This window comes from Camelus ferus, chromosome 16, assembly GCF_009834535.1.
Source record: "Camelus ferus isolate YT-003-E chromosome 16, BCGSAC_Cfer_1.0, whole genome shotgun sequence".
NCBI classification, from domain to species: domain Eukaryota; kingdom Metazoa; phylum Chordata; class Mammalia; order Artiodactyla; family Camelidae; genus Camelus; species Camelus ferus.
In genome coordinates, this window is record NC_045711.1 from 34,483,536 (window position 1) to 34,508,217 (window position 24,682).

Sequence of the window (24,682 nt, forward strand, 5' to 3'; positions counted from 1 at the left end):
ACCCTGTATCTAATGGCTGACCCAGGTGAGCAGTTAAACGTTCAACATGGGGCAACTCTGATGCTCTATCTTGGCTCTGGAGATCCTCACGTCGTCTGCTGAGGCTGTTGCTGGTCCTGCTCACAGCCTGACTTTTTCTTCTGCACAATTCTGCTTCTTTCTGCTCCCTTCCACAACTATTGATCATTTGTACCTGGGAGGAATCACCACGTGAGATGGTTTCTGAGCATTGTTGTGGCTATTACTCTACATCCCCTTCTCCCCCTGTAAGCGGTATTTGGCTGGTCACAAGGAAATAAAGACCTGTAATAAAGACCTCATTTCTCAGCCTTGCTGGCAACTCTGTGTGGCCATGTGTAAATTCTAGCCAATCGGTCATTAGCAAGAATGTTGTGTGACTTCCAGGAATTGTTATTCAAGGACCAGATTGCCCTCTTCTTTATCTCATCCTTCTCTCTGGGGATGTGATGTCTGGAGCTCAAACAGCCACTTTGAACTATGAAGCAGAAAGCTGAGGATGGTAGAGAAACCAAATAGATGGATATGAGCTCCAAGAAGGTCTCAGAGTTTCAGCCCTTGACTCCTATTTCTGGGCTTCTATGTAAGAAAGAAATAGAATTTTGTCTTGTTTAAACCACTGCCGCTTTGCATTTTTTGTCACTCAGAACTGAATCTAAGACTAATTTATCTAGTCATTAAGGAAATGCTCATTTCATCTCATTGTAGCCTTTATTTCATTCAATTATATGGACTTACTAAAATTCCACTATGTAAAAAAAGAAGATAGGGGTTCTTAACCTGGGGATCCATGAACTTAGAAGGGAAAAAGTTCATCTTTATTTTTACAACCTCTACTGGAATTTAGCATTTTAGTAATGAATGTAGTATTAACAGTACCTGAGACATGGTCATTAATAGATACTTTTGTATCACAGTACATGGTATAGATATCTCACGCTACCATTTATATTTACTCTATTCATAATTATGAAAGTTATTAAACCCACTGCTAGACCTTGTTATTAATGCATTCATGAAGAAGCAGGCTGGGTTCTCAGGGAAGCAGCTCCCTTTCCCTCTTTTACCCTGCTGAGACCATTGCTCCTTGTCTAAGTTTTTTTGGATTCTGACAAGAAGCAGGAGGTACTGCAGGTGAGGGTTTGGGTTACACATGACTCAGCAGCATAACTCCATTGTCAAAAAAGCAAGGATGATCCTGGGGCCCAGAAATAGGGACAAGGCATAACAGATCCATGAGGTCAGCCTCCGCTTATACTTGCCTTTGCCTAGACACTCTGGAGAGCCCTGCCCAGGAGAGTGTCAAGTAATTTGGGGAGTGCTCATAGAGGAGTTCTTAAGTCCAAAAATAGAACTTGAAAAACTCAAGCATTAACTTTCACTTAAACCATTCCATCACTTGCAAAATCCACTCTATGGAAATTGTAGTCAGAATCTAAAAGTGGCATGTAATGGACATCATGGTGACTATGGTTAACACTACTATAGGGTATATTTGAAAGTTGCTAAGACAGTAGTTCCTAAAAGCCCTCATCACAAGAAAAAACCTTTTTTTAAAACTGTATGAAGTGATGAATGTTAACTAAACTTACTCATTTCACATGTAATCAGTTCACAATATATATCTGTCCAGTCATTGTGCTGTACACCTTAAACTTATACAGTGATATATGTCAATTATAGTTTAATAAACCTGGGGGAAAAAGAATTCTGAAAGTTACCAAAGTATTAAGATCTGAGTCACACCTCATGATATATAGGCTGGTGTTTGTGCTTGACTTTATCTTTTTACAAACTGTTCTTTTTTCAGGGTAAATATCATTATCATTTCTTTTTCTAAGTAATACCAAGTTCTGAGTACTATTACTGACTGTTATTGGTGTCCTGATTTTCTTTTTTAATCAGAGAAAAATATTGTTTATCCTTTCAACAAACATTTGAGTGCCTCCTCTGTTCAGCGAGTCCAATGATAACTAAGATTTCAACTTGCTCTCAGTACAGTGATTTGCAGGTGACTTATTAATTGATACTGATCTTACATATTAAGGATTAGCCCATCTGGAAAGGATACATACTGTATGATTCCCACTATGTGACGTTCTGGAAAAGGCAAAACTATGGAGACAGCAAACAAGTCAGTAGTTGTCAAGGGGTAAGGTGGAGTGAAGAGGATTTTTAGGGCAATGAAATTATTCTGTATTCTGTATGATTCTGTAATGGTAGATTCGTGTCATTATACATTTGTCAAAACTCATAGAATGTACAATACCAGGAGTGAACTCTAATGTAAACTGTGGACTTTGGGTGATAATGATGTATCAGTGTAAGGTTGTACAAAGGTACCACTCTGATGCCAGATGTTAATCTTGGGTGAGGCTGTGTGGGGGAAGGGGCAACAGGTATGTGGAAACTCTGTATTTTCTATTCAGTTTTGCTTGAAACTAAAACTGCTCTAAAAATAAAATCCACATTTAAAAAATTAAACTAAAACAAAATTGGGGAAATGCAAAAAACAAACAAATTTTTGGCATTAGGTACCACCAAGGTGGTTTGTAGCATACATTCTCTAAAAATAAAATTCTAAGCCCTATACTTTTTTGATCAAGGAAAACCCCTGTGAAGTCAGTGGCTCAGCTACGAGATGAGACTCTAAGGGAACTGTGTTTTATAACTTTTTTTCCATATGTAAGAGTCTACCTAACCTTTAAAATATGAAATAAAACTTCTCAGTCCCTTGTCCAGCATTTCAAATAAACAATTGCCCTGGGATGTTCCCTCGGTTTTAGCAGCTCAAGGAGTTTATCACTCTGTTCTGGAAAATTCTGAAGCACCGGCTGCCCAGACTGTTCTTGTAACACATTGCTAGGCAAAGCCTGCTGCATTTCTGTCAGTAAGTGGCAGCCCAAGACACCGTGATTTCTTGAAGTTCCTCCACAGATGAACACAGCCAGTGTTGATGCTGACAGCTGACAGAACAGAGCCCGCTGGGGCTCTGAGCCTCTCTGCTTTGCTCTGGTTGGGAATGAGTCTGCTAGTTCAGTAGTCTGGCTTCCCTGGCATCAGGGAAGGAGCTGTAAGTCACCCTCTGACAGGCTGTCCTTCTAGAAAGACGCAGGACAGTCTGTTTTAAACACTGCTTCAGTGTAATGTAGCTTTACATGAGTTCCCAGAACTTTAGTCTTTTTTTTAATTGAAATATAGTTGAAGTGAAATATTGTGTTAATTTCAGGTGTACTACAGAGTGATTTGACATTTGCATACATTATGGAATGGTCATCACGATATGTTCTAATAACCATCTGTCCCCATACAGTTATTACAATATTATTAACCATACTCCTTATGCTGTGTATTACATCCCTGGGGCTTGTTTATTTATAACTGGAGGTTTGTATCTCTTAATTCCCTTCACCTGTTTCACTACCCTCATGCCCCTCCTCTCTGACAAGCATCCATTTTTTCCCTCTGTATCTGAGTCTGTTTCTGTTTTATGTTTGTTTGTTTTGTTTTTTAGATTCCATCTATAAGTGAGACCATACCATCTTTGCCTTTCTCTGACTTTTTTCACTTAGCATAATACCCTCTAGATCCAACCATGTTGTCACATGTGGCAAGATTTTTATTTTATTTTTTTATGGATGAGTAATATTCTACATCTTCTTTATCCATTCATCTATCAATGGACACTTAGGTTACTTCTGTGCCTTGGCGGCTGTAAATAATGCTGCAAAGAACATTGGTGTGCATATAGATTTTCAAATTATTGTTTTTGTTTTCTTCAGGTAAATACCCAGAAGTGAAATTGTTGAATCATATGCACTGTTCTATTTTTAATTTTTTGAGGAACCTCCGTATTGTTTTCCATAGTGGCTGCACCAATTTGCATTCTTACCGATCGTGCACAAGTGTTCCCAGATCTTTGGTCTTAAATTCATAGACAGCTCTAACTTCATTCGTGCCTTTCTGCTGTATTCTAGGACAAATCAAAATATTCTACTGAATATAGTGGCTATTGGCAGTACTGAGAAATCAGTGGTTCATACCGATGTTTTTGAAATACAGATGATCCTCATTGCTCATGAATCTGTATTTGTGAATTTGCCTACTCCCTCAAATGTATTTGTGACCCCCAAATCAATACTCGTGGCACTTTTGTGGTCATTCGTTGATACGTGCAGAGTAGAAAAAAATGTGATCGGTCCAACCTCCATGTTCCCAGCTGAGATCAAATAGGGCCTTACCCCTTCCTTTCAACTCTCATGCTATAAGAGTGTCCTTTTCACGGTCTATTTACTGCCACATTTCTTGCTTTTTTTTGTGGGTTTTGCTGGTGATTTTGCTGTTGTAAATGTCTGTCTAATGTTTCTAAGCCCAAGAAGTCTGTGATGCACCTTATGGAGGAAATATGTACGTCAGGGAAGCAACATGCATCCACAGGGCTGTCAGCTGCAAGTGCAACGGTAACGAGTCAACAACGAATGTTAAAGAAGGTGTTTTGAAGTAGACGCACACTGCCTGGGCTCGGCATACGTGGCCTGGGTCCTCTCTGAACACTGCTGTCCAATCCCATTACATTCTTTGCAAGTCAGCGAATCACCAAACTCTCTCTTGCTTTCAAACCTTCCATAAGCCTGGATCATTCTCTCATCTCTGCCCGAATAGCTCCTATTTGTCCTTCAAGGCTTAGCTCTGATACTCACTCCTCAGAAGGCCTCCCCTGAGGCCTCTCTTTCAGGGCCACGTGTCACCCCCAGAGTCCCACTTACGACATGGGGTGAGGGGTAGAGAGATGATTGCTTGTGTACCTGCTTATACCATCCAAGTGTGATGCCTGGGAAGGCCTGGGCTGTATTTTATTTACCTTTGTACCTCAGCCCATAACACAATACTTGACACAGAGCAGGTGCCGCATGAACAGCGGATGAGGGTCTGGCAGACTGGATGGATAAAAGAAGACCTGGGTGAAATATTTCTGAGAAATGGGTGCATGCTGTGGGATCTAGCAGAGCTGAGCTCAGTTTATTGGCAATCTAGAAAGTGTTAATGTGGCTGGAGGGAAAAAAAAAAACCCAAACAGGTACAAACCTAAGACAAATAAAAGACACGCATAAACCTTTTTTTAGGAGACCTGGAGTGGAAAAGACTATTCAGCCTGTCTCTTCCAGCTTCCAAAAGTCCTGAATCATTGTTTAGACTGAACAGCCCTTTATTAAATATCATACTCCCCCTTTCAAGTTCACTGTCAGGCTTTATTGGATTCTGAGATGGACCAGGAGGAAATGTGGGTCGAGGAGCCAGAGGCATCTCTCCCTTTTCTCCTTTCGCGTCTGTCTTTTGATTACAGCTGAACAAGAGTTAAGAGGCCGATAAGAAACCAGCAGACCTAATAATCCTGTGAGAATGGTTTTTTTAAGTTCACAGGCAGATTCAGGCTGAATTGAAACTCTTCAATTTCTCCTGCCATTAGCCAGGATAACAGCAGATTCACACACAGTTCCCTCCTATTCTCGACACATTGCTCTTTTCTCTGTGTATGTCACATGCTATCTGTCTTAACTTCTCCTCCAAAAACCCTTTAGCATCAGCCCCTGCCCACCCCTTCTTATGCTTTGGGTCACAGGTGACTTTTTAGTGTGGAGGCATAAGGACAACCCGGGAGATGCCTTTTGGTGCATTTAGAACCTCCGCTGCTAATGCCTCTCCCCTCCCCCCTCCTTTCCACAGCCACCCCACTGGCTGCCGGCCCTCTGCATTCTTTGGTCCCTTTATCAGCCCCCTCCTGTCCCCAGTGCAGCTGAAATCCTCACTCCACTGTTTCTTTGGGAGAGAGAGCAAGGCTATGACTAGAATAGTGTTGGAATGAAAACCTCCAAAACCTTCGCCCTAAAGCCTTAGAAAGCTCTGAACTGACTTTAGGAGCTGTCCTGTTCAATCCTCTCGTCTTCCTGTCTCAGATAGGGAAACTGAGGCCCAGAGAGGGAAGGCATTGAGTGATGTAATGGCAGAGCTGAGTTTAAATCAGGCCTTACGGGGGGAAGGGTACAGTGCAGCAGTAGAGTGAGTGCTTGCACAAGGTCTTGGGTTCAGCCCCCAGTACCTCCATTACATATATACATACATACATAAACTTAATTACCACTTACCCAATTAAAAAAAAAGATGAAATCAGGCCTTATTGGTCCCAGTTCAGGGTTTGTTCTTCTGTAGCATGACTGAAATAGCACCCTCAGCAAACTCAAAAATTTTATTACAACAGAGTTCTCTACTTGGGGAGATTTTGCCCCCCAGGGACAGTTTTGGTTGTCACTCCTGGGGAAGGCCTGAGACAGGAAGGGGGCAGGGCACAGTCATTCAAGGAACAATACAGCAATTAACACCAGGATGGTGAAAGATTCAACCCCCAGTAAGTCTTGAAGCTTAAGATGTTGGGAGATTTGACTTCTAGCAGAACTTGAGCTTCATTGTATGCTCATTGTAACATTAACATGGTGAATAACATGCCCACAGGTGCCATGACAGTACTAAGGCTAGCCACAAAAGGTCAAAGAGTGGGAAATGGCCAACTTCCTGGGAATCCCAGCCCCTTCCCCAGGCTAGTTAGACTGGTCCTTCTACTTATTAGCATATGAACCTAACGAGCTCTTAAAAACTGACAACACAGCACCTCATGGTTACAGCCTCTCTCCCCCCTCTTCAGAAATGGCCCACACTCTGTCTATGGAGTGTGTACCTACTTTTACTCTAATCTGAGCACCCAACCCACACACCTCGTGGCCTTTCCTCTTACCTTTTGAAACAGCCTACACTCTATGCAGTTATGTATCTCTCTAAATAAATCTGCCTTTACTCAACTGTAGCTCACTCTTGATTCTTTCCTGAGTGAAGCCAAGGACCCACACTTTGCGGGGCACATCCCAGGGGCTCAACCAAGGCCTGGGACACGGCCGGCCCTCCTCATGCCCCACATCCATTTTTCCTGCATCAGGCATGCTAACTGGTACCTGGAGTCAAGGCCACTTACAAGCAGGTGTCAGAAGTGGGATCTGGTCACCATTCTGCGCAGGGCTAAGCTGCAGCCCGTCTTCTGGATGCTTCCACATGACTTCCCAGAGACTGCAGCACCGACCTCACGGCCAAGTCAACAGGCAGTGGTGAACTCAAGGCAGACTTTTGTTTGAGTTTAGGGAATTATTTTTGTGTTGTGTTTTCAGAATGGAAACTTTGCATTACTCTAATCAGGGCTTCTCAACCAAGGCACAATTTGTTGTGGGCTCTGTCCTGTGCGTTGTAGATATGTAGTAGTGTCCCTGGCCTCTGCCTGATAGAGTCAGTAGCACCTCTATGACTTTTATCCCCCATGGAGGATCACACGAATTTAAAAAAAATTAAGATACGACTCGTACCATAAAATTAGGTGAACATTTTCTGTGACTTTGGCTGTCTTTGTTCCTCAGTCCCATCCAAGCCTTGATCATAATTGGTACTTACCTGGACGCAGTCTGGAGGTGGGGCTCTTGTGAGTGGTGTGTGTATATGCTGAGGCCTGGTGAGCACATGAGGCACTGGATTTCCTGGTGCGTAGGGTCACGTGACTAGTTCAGACCAATGAGCTGTGAAGGGGAGTGACAGGTGCACTTCGGGCTGGAGCATTTTGATGCAGGAAAAACGGATGTGGGGCATGAGGAGGGCCATGCCCCAGGCCTTGGTTGAGCCCCTGGGACGTGCCCCGCCAAGTGTGGGTCCTTGGCTTCACTCAGGAAAGAATCAAGAGTGAGCTACAGTTGAGTAAAGGCAGATTTATTTAGAGAGATACATAACTGCATAGAGTGTAGGCTGTTTCAAAAGGTAAGAGGACAGGCCACGAGGTGTGCGGATTGGGTGCTCAGATTAGAGTAAAAGTAGGTACACACTCCATAGACAGAGTGTGGGCCATTTCTGAAGAGGGGGGAGAGAGGCTGTAACCATGAGGTGCTGTGTTGTCAGTTTTTAAGAGCTCGTTAGGTTCATATGCTAATAAGTAGAAGGACCAGTCTAACTAGCCTGGGGAAGGGGCTGGGATTCCCAGGAAGTTGGCCATTTCCCACTCTTTGACCTTTTGTGGCTAGCCTTAGTACTGTCATGGCACCTGTGGACATGTTATTCACTATGTTAATGTATTACAGTGGGCGTATAATGAAGCTCAAGTTCTGCTAGAAGTCAAATCTCCCAACATCTTAAGCCTCAAGACCTACTGGGGGTTGAACCTTTCACCATTCTGGTATTAATTGCTGTGTTATTCTTTGAATGACTGTGCCCTGCCCCCTTCCTGTCTCAATTTGATTGCTTGTGTAAGACCCTCTCCATCTGTCAGGGTGAATGTGCAACCAGAGGTCAAGATGGAGCCTCCTTCTTACAGGGTACCTGAATGATTACAGTAAACTCCAAGCTCCCTCCTGATCCTTATGAGACATGTAACATGAGTAGAAAACAAACTTTTGTCAAGTCACTGAGATTTGGGTGTCATTTGTTATTGCACCATAATCTAGCCTATCCTGACTGTTATCAGCACATACACAGAAATCAGCCCGTATTCAAAGAAACCACTCCATTCATACCAGCCAGTGGAGTCTATTCAAATGCCGAGATAATCTGGGGTTAAAAAAAAAAAGCTCATGAAGTTAATTAACAAGCATTCTATTGAGTTAAAAACACCAGCAAGCTTAAAAAAAAAAACTTGTTTGTGTTATGTTTCAGTTGTTTACAAATTCAGGAGGGTTAAACAGAGCGTGAGCACAGTGTGTGCCCTTTTCCTTGTGCTGTGTGATGTGGGGGATCAGCGCTCCAGTCACAGAGGGGCTTTTGTGTCCAACAATAGGCCCACGTGCTTTGCATGTTCATCCACAATAGTGGCTTTCTCTTTGCAAGTTAGGGCCAATGACTTTGGGTTTTGGAATCAAAATTATAAATAGGCTAGAGAAGAAAAATTGTACTAAACACGATCATTATAGGGATATATGTCTCTTTAAGGAAGACAAATGTGAATATCCAAACTAGATAAATCAGAGTGACCAATGACTAAAGCAACTCTTTTACAAAGAGTTCTTCTGTCGTGATTCTCTCGGTGCCCTGAGGTGTTGGCTTCCAGTTCCCTAAATTCCAGACATGGAGGTGAAGAGCAGAGAAACATGAAGCCAAGATTCATCGCCATTTGCAGATCAAAGACATGTAAAGATCAAACATTTTGTGATGAATGCACAAAAAGAGAAAAATTCAATTTAATATTTCTGTGTCTTAAAAAAACCCCATTACTTCAAGCCTTAAAAAAAAAAAAAAAAGCATACCTATCCAGGATAAGTTTTTGTTACTATATTGTTTTCCTTAAATAGTTTACAAGAATTTGATGGAAACCCCAAGTGTTGATTAATTTTTAGGATTCCTTGTTGCCAGTGCTTCTCACTGAAGGCTGGTATTATTGGGGAAACTTCTCTGTGCCCATTGCCTTGTTTGCAAAATGAGGGGATTAAAATAGAAGACCCTCCAGGGGCTTCTTAGCTCTAAACAGATCTGATTCTTTGAAAAGCAGCATCCTGGAAAGAAGGGTGGGCCCATCCATTGTATACAAATGATGCATTTTCTGAGACAATGGACCTTCCAAGTCTGACATTTTAAAATCAAAAAGAACTTTCTTCCAGATAGGCTGGTTGCAGAAAAAAGTCAGATGAGTCAGCATCCAAGGTTTTTGGTGCCCTGAGGAGGGGGTCGACGGAGTCAGGAGCCAGTGCACTCTGGGCACAGATGTCAGCAGCAGCAGCTGGGCGGAGGAAGTAAGGCAAGAGCAGGGGATGCTGCAGGTCTCCCAAGGCCTTCCTGCTGCTAAGTAACCAGTCCTTAGGCATCCAGGCCAAGCCATGGGCTGAACGCCCCCTGGTTTGTCTGCTTAGGACTCTTTCCCTTTTTCTAGGACATGAATGCCTTCTTGTTTAGGAGAAATGCCTCTTTTGTCCAAGTGAATGATGTGGTTCTGATCGGGGTTCCCTATGATGGTGTCCACCCCTCTGGTCCTGCATATGGGCACCTGATCCAAGCGGGCCTGACCTGACCTGTAGACTCTAGCTGGAACTGGAGGAAGAGGCTCCCTTCCTCTCTAGTGACTAGGGTTCTAGCCTTGTGAGAAAGTCCCTCCAAGAGAAACAGAAACAAAAAGGGCAGAGACCTGATGGGGTCTGAGCCCCTGGCTCAGTCTTTCCCTGCCCCTCCTGCAGCCTCTTCTGAACCACGACCCCCTTCTCTGCCCTAAGGAGTTGCAGTTAAGCATCTGCAACTCAGGAGGGTGGGCTTGTGGGAAAGAAGGAAGAGGGAGGAAGTCCTGGAAGCTTTTCTGCGTGTTCAGCCTGGGGAATCCAGCCTTGGAAATTCGAGTGGAGCCAAAGCGATGGAAGGACGTAGCCAAGCCCAAGGGCCACTAGGGAAGGGCAGGCATGACGAGTGCTAACTAAAAATTGGCACTCGCACGAGTAATACACAAACTTTTATGTTAAAAATTCAAAGAAAACAGAAAAAGCAAAAGCTCCCTTGGCAACACCCCCCCGCCCCAATCCCTGTCCCCCTGTCCTCTCTGCAGGGAACTTTCGCCAGTTGAGAGGGTACTGTTTCTGACTTTGGGGTCGGCATATACATTTGTATATGTACATTTAGAAATGTATGACTTTATTTGGGCTTTTCCTTCACATCAATGAGCTTATAATTTTTGGCTTTAGAAACATTTTCGCTTTTTTTCATGTGGGTATATTGCATTCTTTTTACCTGCCACACAGTACTTCATGGTTAGATGTACTATATCACTTAACCTTTCCTCTGTTGGCATCCGGGTTGCCCCTGGTTGTTAGAAATAGGGCTATGGTGAGTATTTTTGGACATGCCTCTGAAAACAAGTGCAAGGATTTGGGGAAACACCAAGGCATGGAATTCCTGGGTCCAGGGACACTCACAATGAAATTGTAATAGACACTGCCAAAGTGCTCTCCAAAAATGTGCATCAAATCATTGTCACCAACAGCGTGTGACAGCCTGCTTTTCAGTAACACCACCTCCAGTGCTGGGTCTTATTAATCTTTATAATTCTTGCCACTCCGTTGGGTAGACAGTGATATCTCTGTTGTTTTCTGTTATGGTTGTTATAGTAGTTGTTTGGTTACCTTTTTATTTTGAAATAAGTTGAGGCTAAGAGAAAAGTTGTGAAAATACAGAGTTCTCATAGCCCCTTCACCCGGCTTCTCCTAATGTTAGCATCTTGCATAACCATATATGGTGATCAAAACAAAGACATTAGCATTGGTACAATGTTATTAACTAAACTGCAGACTTTATTCAGATGTCACCAATTTTCCCACTTGTGTTCCGGTTGTTTTAAATTTTGTTTCCCTAATTACTAGAAAGATCGAATATCTTTACACATGATTTTTTGGCCATCTGTGTTTCTTCTGTAAGATGCTGGTTCAAATTCTTTGCCTGTTTTCCCCTCTTGCATTGTTTGTCTTTTTCTAATGATTTGCAGAGTTTCTTTAAGAACTCTTCCAATTTCACACAGCTGATTAGTGAAGAGAAATCCCAGGTCTAACCTGATTGCTTATTTCCACAACAAATGCCCTATCCTCAGTTCTCCTGTCTCTTAGTTGCTTCCTTTTATTCCTGGTCTGTGTTCTGTGGTCCCTAGCTAGGGGACCACGTTCTTCTCAGCATCCCTCAGAGAAGCACAGTGGGGCCAGGGCTGCGCGTTCCTCATTTAATTCATCGTTGCTGAGCTAACAACATTAGAGATCATCTGGGATGAGCCTTTTCTGGACACCAGCTTGTTTTCTGCAAAGTCTCATCTCCATTGGCCCTGAGGCTGGTGGCAGAGAATGCCGGCTGCTGAGGCCCAAGCATGTGCCATTTGGCTGATCATCCCATCCTTAACTGCTGTCCTGGCATTCGTAAAACCTCCTGCACTGGCGGAACGGAAACTGTAGAAGGCAGGGCATAGGCATCTTGGGAGCCCTGAGAGCCTTGCAATTCTCAGAACGCCAACCAGGACACTCCAACCCCTCCCCACCTCCCCCCACCCCGCCAGGCCACTCTCTCATCCTCCAGCCGCAGCTCCGGAAATTGACAGGAGATGGCAGGCAGACGTGGGCACTGCCACTGGCAGAGATGCAAAGGCGGCATTCCTCTTGGCTGCTCTGGTGCCACCCAACCATCAGTTCCTTGAGAAGAGGGGCTGTGCCTTGATACTCTTCTCCTTCTGGCTCTAAAATGGGGCTGGCCAGAAAGCTTGTTATTTGCAGTTACTCTAGATAAGGAAGGAGATGGGGTGGAGACACCATTTGGCCCTGGTCTGGTCCAAAACATTTGGCAGGGATGGTGATGTAGTGTGTTGAATGGTGTCCCCCTCCCCAAATATATGTCCACCCAGAACCTGTGAATATGACCTAATTTGGAAAAAGCGTCTTTGAAGATGTAATTGTTAAGAACCTCAAGATGAGATCATCCTGGGTTACATTGGTCCCTAAATCCAATGACAGGTGTTCTCATAGGATAAAGACAGAGGGAGATTGGAGACGCACAGAGAAGAGAGAAGGCCATGGGAATATGGAGGCAGAGATTGGATTTATTTAGCTATAAGCCAAAAAATGCCTACAGTCACCGGAAACTGAAAGAGGGAAAGACTTCTCTCTTAGATCCTTCAGAGGGAGCGTGGTCCTGCTGGCACCTGAATTTCACACTTCTGTCTTTCAGACTGTGCGAAAATAAACTTCTGTTGTTTTAAGCCTCCTGGTTTGTGGTAATTTGTTATAGCAGCCATAGGAAACCCATATAGATGAGAAGCAACAAGGGCATTAAAAACCCGCAATCTGTGAAGGGACAACAGAAATCATCTGCCCAGTTGTCGCCTGAATAGGAAAATGAGGACCACAGGGAGGGTTGACATGCCTCTGACCAGCATAAACTAGCATCAGTGAGTTTCATTTATAGGTAACAGCTTGTGTGGTAGTATTGCTTTGCCAGCCCCACAAGGTGGCAGGTGAGGAGCTAGGCACTGGCCCTTCACCATGGAAAGAAGGTGGGAATTTTCTCTGGAAAACAGAGGGCAGGGGGTGGGGCCCACTTTGAGCACCCGTGTGAAGGGCCCGATTCCTTCCCAGCCCCCTCCAGGCCCTGGGGAAGGGCCTTAGGATTTGCATTTCTGCCAAATCCCCAGGTGAGCCTGATGCCGATCCGGGATCGCTCTTTGAGAACACTTGCTCTAAAGCAGAGCTTCTTAAACCTTAATAAGCACAGGAATCACCTAGGGATGGTGTCAAAATTCAGATTCTGACGACCCTTTGTCCTTTCTGACCCTGCTCTCTCTGCTGTCCACCTCCAGCTGCAGTTGACTGGACCATGGGCTCACCAACAGCCTATGACAAGACCCCGCTCATCCTCTCTTGAGAATCTGAATGGTGTCTGAAGAGAGACCATTGCCCACTGCTGGTGATCCCTGGGCCCAGAGACCATGGTGCAGTGCTACAAGGAGCCAAGAGCAAAATGAGCGCAGAGGCGCCGGCTCAGGAGGGGAGGAGAGGAAGTGGATGCACAGAGCCTGTGCAGGCTGGAGAGGGAGAGGATGCCTTTGCTTTCTGACAGCTCTCTAATTCCCAATTCCCATGAGCCCTAACTGGGCTGTTTGCCCTGGTGTTCTGAGAAATCCTGTATCCTTCCAATTAGCTCCTCTTTTTGCTTGAGATACTTTGAATGGGCTTTTGTTCCTTGAAGCCAAAGGGCCTTACTTAATCAGAATGTGCAAATCTATGCCCTCATCCACCAGCTCCTGAAGTGAAAACCTTTGAGTCAGGAACTACATCCTGTGTAATGTTTGTGTCCAGGACTTTGGACAGGGCCTTGCAGGGGGCTGCTGGAGAGTGTGGCGTGAATCTCTGGATACAAAGTGCACAGGTTTTAGGAGAAGGTGGAAGAGCACATTCCAAGTGAGTGGAAGGTGGAGCTGAGGCGTGGAGCTGGGTGGGCAAGTGTGGAGGCTGCACACACAGGGCAGCTGGGGCTGTAGGAGGCAAGCCAGGCTGGTAGGAAAGCTGATCACAGATGGGCAGGAGCTGGAGTTAGTTTGACAGACAGTAGGGACCCATCCAACGTCTTTCAAGCTGGAAGGACATGACCAAGAATAGTTGTGCTTTTTTCTTTTGCAAGGACCCTAATGGCCCAGGTGAGAGGTGACATCTTGAAATAAGCCTGTAAAAATGGGAAGTAGAAAATGGATCCTAGAGATTTTTCTAGTGTAGAATCAACAGGACATGGTAACTAGTCGAACATTGTGCTAAATTCCAGAATGGAGAGCATCCTGTTAATAGACCAGAATGTAGAAATAAAATTTCAACTTCACTATTAATCAGAGACATGCAAATTGTAAGAGATGCTGTTTTTCATCATAGCAAATTGGCAAAGATACTGGTGAGGGTGTGGTAAAATGGTCACTTCCATATTTTATAACACACACAGAGGATAAATTGAGAAACACATGATTTGGAAAGTAATTTAGCAAAATGCATTACAATCTTTAAAGATTTTCATACCCCAAGTTACCCAGTAATAAAATGACTAGATCTATCTTATAGGAATTTTCTAAAATATGTAAAGTAACTTGCAGCCAAAGATATTCTTCACAGGGCTGAAGGAAACCAACCAAACATCCAATAAAGAGAACGTGAAATCTAGAAAGTTATATCAGCTGTGGAATACTACATATCCCATTCCAAATAAAGGTTCAAAGTGCACACAGAATAGTTACAGCAAAATACCAATGTATGTATCCATTTTGATTATAACTATGTAAGTGAAACACAAATAAAATACTATGTAAATGAAACACACAAATAAAAACCTGTGAATGGAAAATAAATGACAGAATGGAACTATTCCAAAAATTTAACAGTTATTGTGCTTTTTTCCTACTTTTCTGTGCTTTCCATTTTTTCTCCAAAGCACAATAAAATAACAATAAAAAGAAGTCCCTGGAGCCTGATAAAGCAGCCTGAACTAAGAACACAATCACTGGCTATTGTAACTAAAACCCCAGATCCTGTCTCTCGTTCGCTGACTTCCCTGTGGAGGCAGGAACACGTGGGAGGACTCAGTTTTGCTGTTCCGCTGTGTCTTTGTCTCATCAGCTCTGAGGATGTTTAATTCTCAAGTACGGTGCTGGGCACATGGGCAGTCTGCACCATGGATGCCTGTTGACCTGTGACTTCATTTCCTGCCGCCGCTGTAACAAATTACCACAAACTGGGTGGCTTAAGAGAACAGACATTTATCCTCCCAGCTCTGGAGGCCGAAAGTCTGAAATCCGTGTTACGGAGCCCAAATCAAGGGGCTATCAGACTAGTGCTCCTTCCGGAGGCTCTGAGGGGAGGGTCTGTTCTTTGCCTCCTTCAGCTCCTAGTGGCTGTCGTTGAGCCTTGGCTGGTGGCCACATCACTTCAATCTCTGCTTCCATCTTCCACGGCCTTTTCCAATCCTGTGTGTGTCATTTTATTCTGCTTCCTTCTTATAAGGGCTGTTGTGAGTATATTTAGGGCCTACTTGAATAATACAAGATAATTTCCCTACCTCGAGATCCTTAACTTAATCATATCTACAAAGTTGTCTTCTTTTTTCTTCCTTTTAAGATAACATTCACAGGTTCCAGGGATTAGGACGTGGATATCTTCCGGGGAGACACCGTTCAATTTATTACAATCAGCTTTAAGAATTAAGCAACTTTGTTGATGGGTACTTTTTTATATATATTTTTTGAATATCACCCCTGACTATAATTACTCCAAAGTTCTTGGGCCCTTAGGACATGAGCCTGCCTGCTCTTATCCTACTGACCTGCAGGTGGCAGCACAGGAGCACTCAAAATTCAGGGTCGCAGGAAAAAAGACACAAAACCTTCCGCGTTTCAGTCTAACTGCGGAGGGATCCCTCTTCTGGCTCTGTGATGCTGCCACTGTTTACCACCAGGCACCCACCCTCATATCGCATCCCACTGGGCAGAGTGGGAGAGATTAAGGGATGAGGATGACTCCACCTCTGGGAGCACCACCCAGAGGAACCGTAAGCTGATTTGGGGAAGATGGCATTTGGGGGTGTGCCAGGTGCTGTCCTGCAAACTTTTGCTCTAAGACCTGGGCACCATGTAATGAGATAACATGTATATCTAGCCTGTCCTTGGTGCTTAGCGTATCTTAACTGTGGGTGCACGTACCTCCCCTCATTTAATCCTTGTAACAAACCCACAATATAAGTCTTAGCATCTCATTTTACAGAAGAGGATATTGAAGCACAGAAGGGTGGCCTTGGTTGTCCAGCATTACCTGGCATACAAATAGCAATGCTGGGCTTTGAATCCAAGTGTCAGTGACTCAGAGTCCAGCTGTGTCCTCCTGTGCTAGCTGAGGAGATGCTGGATGGTGAATCACAAATCTTCCACACAAAGTTACTTCTAGATGAGCATGGAAAAACCCCAAGATTTTCCTTGGAGAGGCATGTTTTGCAGACTAGGGTGTGCAGAGGGAACGGGGGCTGAGGAAGGAAGCTGATCCCAGCTGCTGGGCTGGGAGGCAGAAGACCAGAGTTGTGTCCTATTTCTGCTGTCCCATTGCTGTGTGACATTGGGCAAGTCCTGACCCTCTCTGAGCTTTCCTTTACTCATCTGTGGAATAGAGCATCTCTCGGGTCCTTGCTGATTCTCACTATCCAGGGAAACCAGAAGCTCCAGCACCAAACTTTTCATTAACTAACCCCCAACCCCAAGCGGTGACTATTCAGTTCAGGGGGTTTTGCTGGGAGAGAATTCTTAAATAAGGCCACAAAGAGAAATGCTGGGCAGTCTGAGCACATCACAGCCCCAGAGCCGGGGTTCATTTCTCCCCTGGTCCTACCTTAGCTTTCACCTGTCACACATGGGGCACTGCAGGAAGCAGATGCTCAGATGGGGTTCGGAGTGCAAAAGGAGAACAGGGGGAAACAGGTGAAGGCAGGAGAGCCATCAGACTGGGATGCAGGCCTGTCTGCCACCATCTCTGCTGGCCAGCGGGGCTTGGGGCAATGGCTGCCTTTCAGAGGAGGCCGAGTCAGGGGGAGATGGTCAGGCCCTGGTACTACTGTCTTGCTCTGTCGTTAGCTGCCTGAGGGTGCAGTCCCCGTGTGTGTGTGTGTGTGTGTGTGTGTGTGTGTATGCACATGCGCAATGCCTGTGTCCCTCTGGCACTCAGATGGGGGCCGCCAGCTCTGGGTGCCTCTGACTGGTGGCAGCTTGGCTCAGCCACCTGGATTCGGCCCAGTCCCTGGGAAGTGGGTTGGCCAAGGGAGGCAGAGCCTGCAGCTAAAAGAGGATCCTGGTCCTGGGGTCAGGGCAGGAGCAGGGGACGCTGGGCCAGTGAAGAACAGCAGTGGCAGCTGCACCGCAAGATTTCTGGAGCCGGTTCAGCTCCTCGCCTGGGTAGTTTAGCACTTGCCACAACCCTTGGAGGCAGGAGGTAGGTAGTATTAACCCCCCCCCCAATATTTTATAGATAAAATGTTCTGAGTGTTTGCCTCTGTGGGTAGAACAGGGAGGATAGAGTTGGACTCATCCTTCCCTGAATCTGTTTGGATGTGGGTGGGGGCTGAGGTTGGGGGGCTTCCTTCCTCAGACCCTCTGCCTTGCGAATCCTCTCCTTGGAGGCAGGCGTCAGCCCTGCCGCAGGGAGCTCTAGTCCAGCGGCCTCAGAGCCACCCTGACTGCAAGTCCCTAAGAGAGAGGAGTCCCCTTGGCCCCAGTCTAGGTGGTGAGGGGGACCAAGAGGCCTCAGCTCCATCCAGCCCTCCCTACAGATCTGCCAGAGGGCCGGAGCCCACCCTCACAGGCACAGGGACGCGGGTCAGCAGCGGGGAGGCGGCCGGGCTGGGAAGGAGCCAGAGCCTGCGGAGGCCGCTCTGTCCAGGCCAGATGGTCCCTGGCTCTGGTGGGAGGGGCTGCCGGCACCTCCGGTCAGTGTCCTGGCCCAGGTCCCTCCCAGCCTTCAGGTGCAGTTTACTGAGGGGGCTGCACTTCATCCCCCGTGAGCGGGGCTTTCTTTGAGATGCCCTTTACTTGCATCACCCGCCCTGACGGCCACCTTACTCCCCACTTCCAGGGCCCAACCAGATCCCTCAGAGTCTCATGTCCACACCAACCCAGGCCCAGCAGGACCTCTGGAACGCGGTCTGTGCCATGGGGCCTTCCCTTACAGTGTCCCCTGTTCCTCTGCAGTTCAGGCTGGATCAACTTGTCATTCATTCATCCATTCATTCCTCCAACAAATGTAAACCAAGCACTTACTATATCCCAGGCCCTGTGCTACACAGACAGACAAGATGGAGAAGCCCCTGCCCTCACGAAGCTGATGTGACTAGGGGAGATGAGAAAACTGGTGAACAGGGCTTATGGTGATGTGATGGAGGATGGGGCTACTTTAGGAAGGGTCATCAAGGAAGGCCTCCCTGAGGAGGGGGCATTTGAGCTGGAGCTGGAAGGATAAGAAACCGGCTAGACCTAGTTTTGGGGGTAGGAGGAGGGAAAGTTCAGGCAGAGAAACCAGCAGGCGGGAAGGCCCTGGGGGAAGATGTGTGTGGTGAGGCTGGTGAGTACTCGCTGGTGGGGGTGCTAGAGGCAGGAATGCTGGATGTGAAGGGGAGGAAGTCAGGGCCAGAACTCAAAGGCTTGTAGGAGGTAGATTTGATTCTGAAAGGTTTTCACAAAAGGGAGTAATAGAAACAGAGTTAACATTCACACTGCTTTTCCTACATGCAGGGCCTATGCAGTCAAACCTCCCCAACACCCCATGGTAGGTCCTATTATTACCCCATTCTACAGGTGAGGAAACTGAGGAACTGAGAGGTTAAGTCACTTGCTCAGTGACAAACTACAGCTCAGTGATGGAGCTGGAATTTCCAGTGGGCTGCTGGTTCTAGAACTGATCACTGTCCCACCCTGCCTCCTGGGGTATGACTCCCTCACCTCCAACATAGCCCCCTCCAGACACCTTCCTTCACCCCAGAGTTTGTTGCTTCTGCATAAGCAACATATAAACATACCATATGGCCTGAGAAACTGTGGGGTCCCTAAGGGGTCACCTTGTCCATGCCCTTGCCTCCAGGTGGACTTGGTATTATAAGTCCTATTTTGAAGATGAGACTACTGAGGCCCAGGGGGGTGGTTAAGAGACTGGTCCACCATCCAGAGCCAGGGAAGGAAGCACGGGACTAGAGCCATGGTCTCCTAAATTCCCCCACTCCACCTCCAATCTCACCAGCCCCTCTTTGAGACAATTCTCAGGTTGGTTCTTCTCTGTTCTCCATCCCCCACCCTTCCCCTAGCTGGAAAGCAGCCTCCCTCTGTGTCCATCTCAGGCTGGTGTACACAGCAGGTGCTTCCTTCAGGTCTGTGGATGCAACAGGTGGATGAAGGCAGGAACACACCAGACATGGAGTTGCTGTCCAGGACACCTAGAGCAGTGGTGTTTAGCAGGATGCGTGGATGTGAGCAGACGCTTGAAGGCTGCTTAGGAATGTTCCAGTGAGCCAGGGAGCAAGGTTGGTGTATTTCTATCTGGAATGGGAAGGGTATCTCAGCCAGAGGGAACAGCATGTGCAAAGAGAGGGAGAGGACGTGAGGTGATCAAGGGACAGTGATGGTTCAGTTAGACCTGAGCATGAGGAGGTGACGGGCAATGAGGCTGGGGCAGGGCTGCAGGGAAGGGGTGGGTCCTGTGCCAAGGACCCTCCTGGCCCTGCATGGACTTATTCGGTGGTCACTGCTTTCTTACAGTCCTAACAGACAAAGAGGCTCCGTCTGGTAGATATGGAATATCTTTAATGCCCCGATTTCTTTTTGCCACGCATGGCTTTGCTCTGCGATATTCAGGAGGCACATGTCCCAGGAGCCTGGTTCACAAGGGAGCCTGGGTTGACGTGCTCTTCTTTACCTTCAGGCCTTTTCTCTTGTGCAGCCCCGTTCAGGGCAGGTGAGCATCGTGGGCGTGGGCCTGGGCCTGGGCCTGGGCGTGAGTGTGGCCCAGCTCTGAGGGCATCAGTCGCATCAGCTCCTCTGAGGCCCCAGGGGAGGCACAGGGCAGCTCGTCAGGATCCAGGTTGGCATCGCTCCAGCCCTCGGAGCTGTCACTGTGGCCGTCCAGACTGGTGGCTTCATCCTCAGATATAATGACAATCTCAGCCATATCCTGCCCAAGGTTGCTGTCTAAGTCCTCTGCCAGGTGGTCAGTGGTCCCCTCAGCCTCACTGGCTCTGTGGATGTCTACTGCATCCTCCTGCTTCTGCTCAGAGCCAACTGAAGGGGCACTGCAGAGCCCTGGCGCAGGCCGGGCGGGGGTCTTGGCTCTGCCCTGGCCAGCCCAGAAGAGGGTGAGCTCTTGGCGGCAGGCAGCCACAGCCAGGCTGGTGAGCAGAGTGCTGGACACCAGGTAGAGCAGGGCAGGCTGGCCCATCTGCATGAGGGCCATGGCAGCAAAGGTGACCAGCAGGCCCACGGCATAGGCTGCGGTGCAGGCCATGAAGTAGACCTGGCGTGAGCGGATCTGCACATCAAAGCGGTGACAATAGGCCACCAGGAAGCCCGGGACCACTATGTCCCCGAAGCCGAGGATGGAGAAGGGCTGGTCACACAGGGTCAAGGCCGAGAAGCTCAGCCGGGGCACCCTGAGCACCATGGGCAGCCTCTCATGGCTCAGGGAATCTGCTGGGCCCGAGGCCACCTCCACCATGATGCTCTCGCCAGTCCTGGTGAGAAGGGGCGTGACAAAGACAAAGAAGACATCAAAGGCCAGCAGGGCCAGCAGGAAGGAGGCACAGCTCTTGAGTGTGGGCAGGCGCACGCGCCGCAGGACGAGGAGGCAGTAGGCCACGCCCAGCATGTCCTGCAGGAGCCACGCCCAGCGGTCCTCGTTGCGGTAGGCAACCCAGAGGACGGTCACCACCATGCACAAGATGGCCAGCAGCATCAGGGGCAGCTGCAGACAGGCCCGCCGGCCAGGCAGGAGCCACTGGTGTTGCTGCAGGGGCAGGTGGTGCACCACAGGTGCCAGGCAGCTGTAGAGGCCAGTGCCCGCGCCCAGGCCGAAGATGGCGATCATGACATAGACAAAGCAGTCGTAGAAGAAGTAGAGCAGCAGCATGATGGAGCAGGACATGGCGACCACTGCGCCCGTCATGGCCAGCGTGAAGTCCACTGGCATGTCCTCCTCTTCTTCCTCGTGCCCCCGCTGGGCTGCCACTGCTTCCTGCTGATTGTGACCACCAGGCCCCCCTCCCCCTCGGGCCCGGCGCCGCTGCAGCCGATCAGACTCGGTCAGGCCAGCCCAGTAGCCACCCGCGGCCACAGTGCCTACAGCCAGGATGAAGATGACCACCATGTTGTAGTCAAGGATGGGATCTGGGGGTGCGTACAAGGCCACGTGGACCCCGGCACCACCGTGGGTGTGACTGAGGATGTCCAGCATGTCGGTGTAGCGGAGCACGGCCACGGGGATGGTGAGGTCTGGCAGGGGCTTGTGGGGGTCCTGGGACGCCAGGGTGATGTCTGAGCACTGTTGGTCGCTGACCCTGCTGACAATGAGCAGCCCGTGTGCACCTCGGCCCTGAGCCAGCCAGCCTTTGGCGTAGAAGCTGCAGTTGCCCCTCATGACCATGGCGGTGGTCTGGCGGAGGGGCCGCTGGCTGGGCAAGCCAGGGTGGTCCTGGTGGGAGAAGTCCTCTCCTGGACACCACGGTGTCTTGGTGCCATCGTGCAGGGGTAGGAGCGGGGCATGGTGCAGGTCCCGGGGCAGGGTGACATAGTCGGAGCGGAACAGGACGCAGTAGTCTTTGCTCCAATTATCCGACACCACGTGGACCACGCCATACTCCCCCTGGGCCATGGCGCTGGTGAGGAGGAGGAGGAGGAGGAGGAAACCCCGGCACGCCATCCTCCCCGGGCACCTACTGCTGCGTCCCAGTGTGACAGCTGCTCACAGCCCGCTTCCCCCTCCCAGGGGCTGGGTGTGGCCCTCTGTCACAGAGTGGCTTTGCCTCCTGTCTAGGAAACCAGGACCACACCTACCTGGTCACAGAGCTGTGCAGCCTGGCCTCGGCACTGCCGTGGAGCACAGGGTCCCTCTTAGGATCCTGTCCCCAACCCTGCCACCTGGTGGAGAGGTCATCTGGGTCCCTGCTCTCGGCCCAGCCCACAGTGGAGCTGGACCAGGTAATTTGAAATAAGATATGAGAGGATGGGTTGAGGATCTCAAACAGGTTTCTGGACCAGATTTGCCCCTTACCCACTGGGCAACTGGGGCAGATGTCTCTCCTCTCTGTGCCTGTTTCTTTAACTGTGAAGAAATAAAGACATTAGAGCAGAGAGTTTCCAAGGCCCCTGGGAGCCCTGACCTCAGTGACATTGTATACTTTTATTGAGCTCTTACTAAGTGCCAGTTACTTTACACATGGCACCCCTGCAAGGAGGTATCACTATACCCGAGGCTACGAGCTGCCCTTTAAATCCATGCCCCTTTGTGCAGGCACATGACCGGAATTTCATTCGCAGACTCCCTTGGATTTAGGAATGGCCATGTGGCCATTTCTTGCCAATGGAATTGAGCAGAAATGATGCGAGTCCCTCAGGAAACTGGACAGAGAGTGTAGGGCTCTTTGTCTCTCTCTTTCCCTTTCTCACAAGTCAGTCATGGACAGGCCATTGGCTATGGAGAGGAGGATGTTGTCCTAAGGGATGGGAAGAAAAGAGATGAAAGGAACGGGATCCTCAGATGTCTGCAGGGAGCAGGGTCATGGGATGCTCACCATGGACTGTTAGATACATTATCTTCCTTAAGTCATAGGCTTATTGTGAGTCTCTTTGTTACAGCAGCTTAACCTTACCTGAATACCCCCACTTCATGGATGAGTAAACCAAGGCTCAGAGAAGGGCACCCTGGGGGCCCCAGCCCCAGCCCCAGGCCCCAGATCCAGCTCTCACACTGGACACATCCCTTAGGTCTTGCTCTGTCCAGGGAACTGCCCTGTCCTGCCCTGCTCTCTGCTTGAAGCTTCCTGGTCCTGCAGCTCTGATATCTGCCTGCTCCTGCCTGCCTCCACCTCACCTGCTGCTCATTTTTGTCCTTCAGGCCCTACCCCCATCAACGTCTCCACCGCCAAGTCCAGGAGAAGAGAGGCCCCATTCTGCACATGTCATGAACACAAATCAGGTCTTACTTTCTTTATAGCTCTGATCTCAGCCTTAGGTTTTTGCGTGGATGTGTGTTTCCATGTTTATTTTCTGTCTTCTGCAGGTCGAGCTCCATGGGCACAGGGACCTTATCTACCCACTGCCCTCAGATTCTGGGACAGAAAGTGATGCTCAGGAACTATGTGTGGGATGCACGAGTGAGTGACCCCGTTTTACAGCAGAAAAGACCGAGGTGTAGGGTAGTGAAGGGACTTTTCCAAGGTGACATGTGAGTGGCAGAGACGAGACCCAAACCCAGGTGGAGTTTCTGGCTAAGCCTGCTCTGCTCTGTGTGGGGTGCTCAGGGCCCTGTGCGATTGGCCTGCTTATCCTGGATGATTGGGACTGGGTGGGAGGTGGGTTTATTCAAAAGATCAGTTAAAGATGGGAATCGTTAAAAAGTCACCTACATACTTTACACATTGTATTAGTTCCTTGGGCTGCCTTACATAAATGACCACAAACTGGGTGGCTTAAAGGAGCACAAGTTTATTATCTGTCAGTCTGGGGCTAGAAGTCTGTTGTGGACTGAATGTGTGCTCCCCCAAATTCATATGCTGAAGCCCCAATCCCCAGTGTGATGGTATGTGGCAGTGAAGCCTTTGGGAGGCAATTAAGTCCTGAGGGTGGAGTCCTCATAAGGAGATTAGTGAGACAAGAGAGATGATCTCATGCTCCACCACATGAGGACACAGCAAGAAGGCGGCTGTCTGCAAACCAGGACACAGCCCACACCAAGAATTGAGTCGGCCGGCACCTTGATCTCAGACTTCCCAGCCTCCAGAACTGTGAGAAATAAATGCTTGTTGTTTAAGCCACCCAGCCCATGGTGTGTGCTGTGGCAGCCCATGCTGACTAAGACAAAGTCCAAAATCACGGTGTCAGTGGGGCCACGCTCCCTCTGAGATTCAGGGTAGAATCCTTCATTATCTCTTCTCGATTTGGATGGCAATCTTTGTTTTCCTTGGCTTGCAGCTGCGTCACTCCAGTCCCTGCCTCTGTTTTCACATGGCATCCTCCCTGTGTGTCTCTGTGTCTCTTGTCTTCTCATAAGGACACCAGTCATATTGGACTAGGGCCCATCCTAATGATCTCAATTATATCTGCAGAGACCTTCTTTCCAAACAAGGTCACATTTACAGGTACCAGTGGTTAGGACTGACATCACTTCTGGGAACACATCTTGACCTGTGAAACACATTTTAACATCTAACGAGTAAGTGTACAGTCACTGATCTTTCTCAAGACCTCTTCTTGGATTACAGGTCTGTCCCTGCAGTTCCGAGTCGTCTTCCTTATGAAATCCCCACCGATGAGATGCCATCTCCAACGTCCAGCTTTGGATTCTTTGAGGCGGAGGGTGAGCTTAAGGGA

The 24,682-nt window shown here is 48.1% G+C and overlaps 1 protein-coding gene across 1 annotated transcript; it reads right to left on the bottom strand.

The window, feature by feature from the left end:
• Positions 1–20,048: 20,048 nt before the first annotated feature.
• On the bottom strand, positions 20,049–22,013 carry SPPL2C (signal peptide peptidase like 2C). The gene has a single exon (XM_032498213.1). The coding sequence runs from the start codon at positions 22,011–22,013 to the stop codon at positions 20,049–20,051; it is 1,965 nt and encodes a 654-aa protein (XP_032354104.1).
• Between the last annotated feature and the right edge of the window lie 2,669 nt (positions 22,014–24,682).

Coding starts and splice junctions, on each gene's coding strand:
- SPPL2C (XM_032498213.1), bottom strand. CDS start 22,013: ATGGCGTGCCGGGGTTTCCTCCTCCTCCTCCTCCTCCTCACCAGCGCC.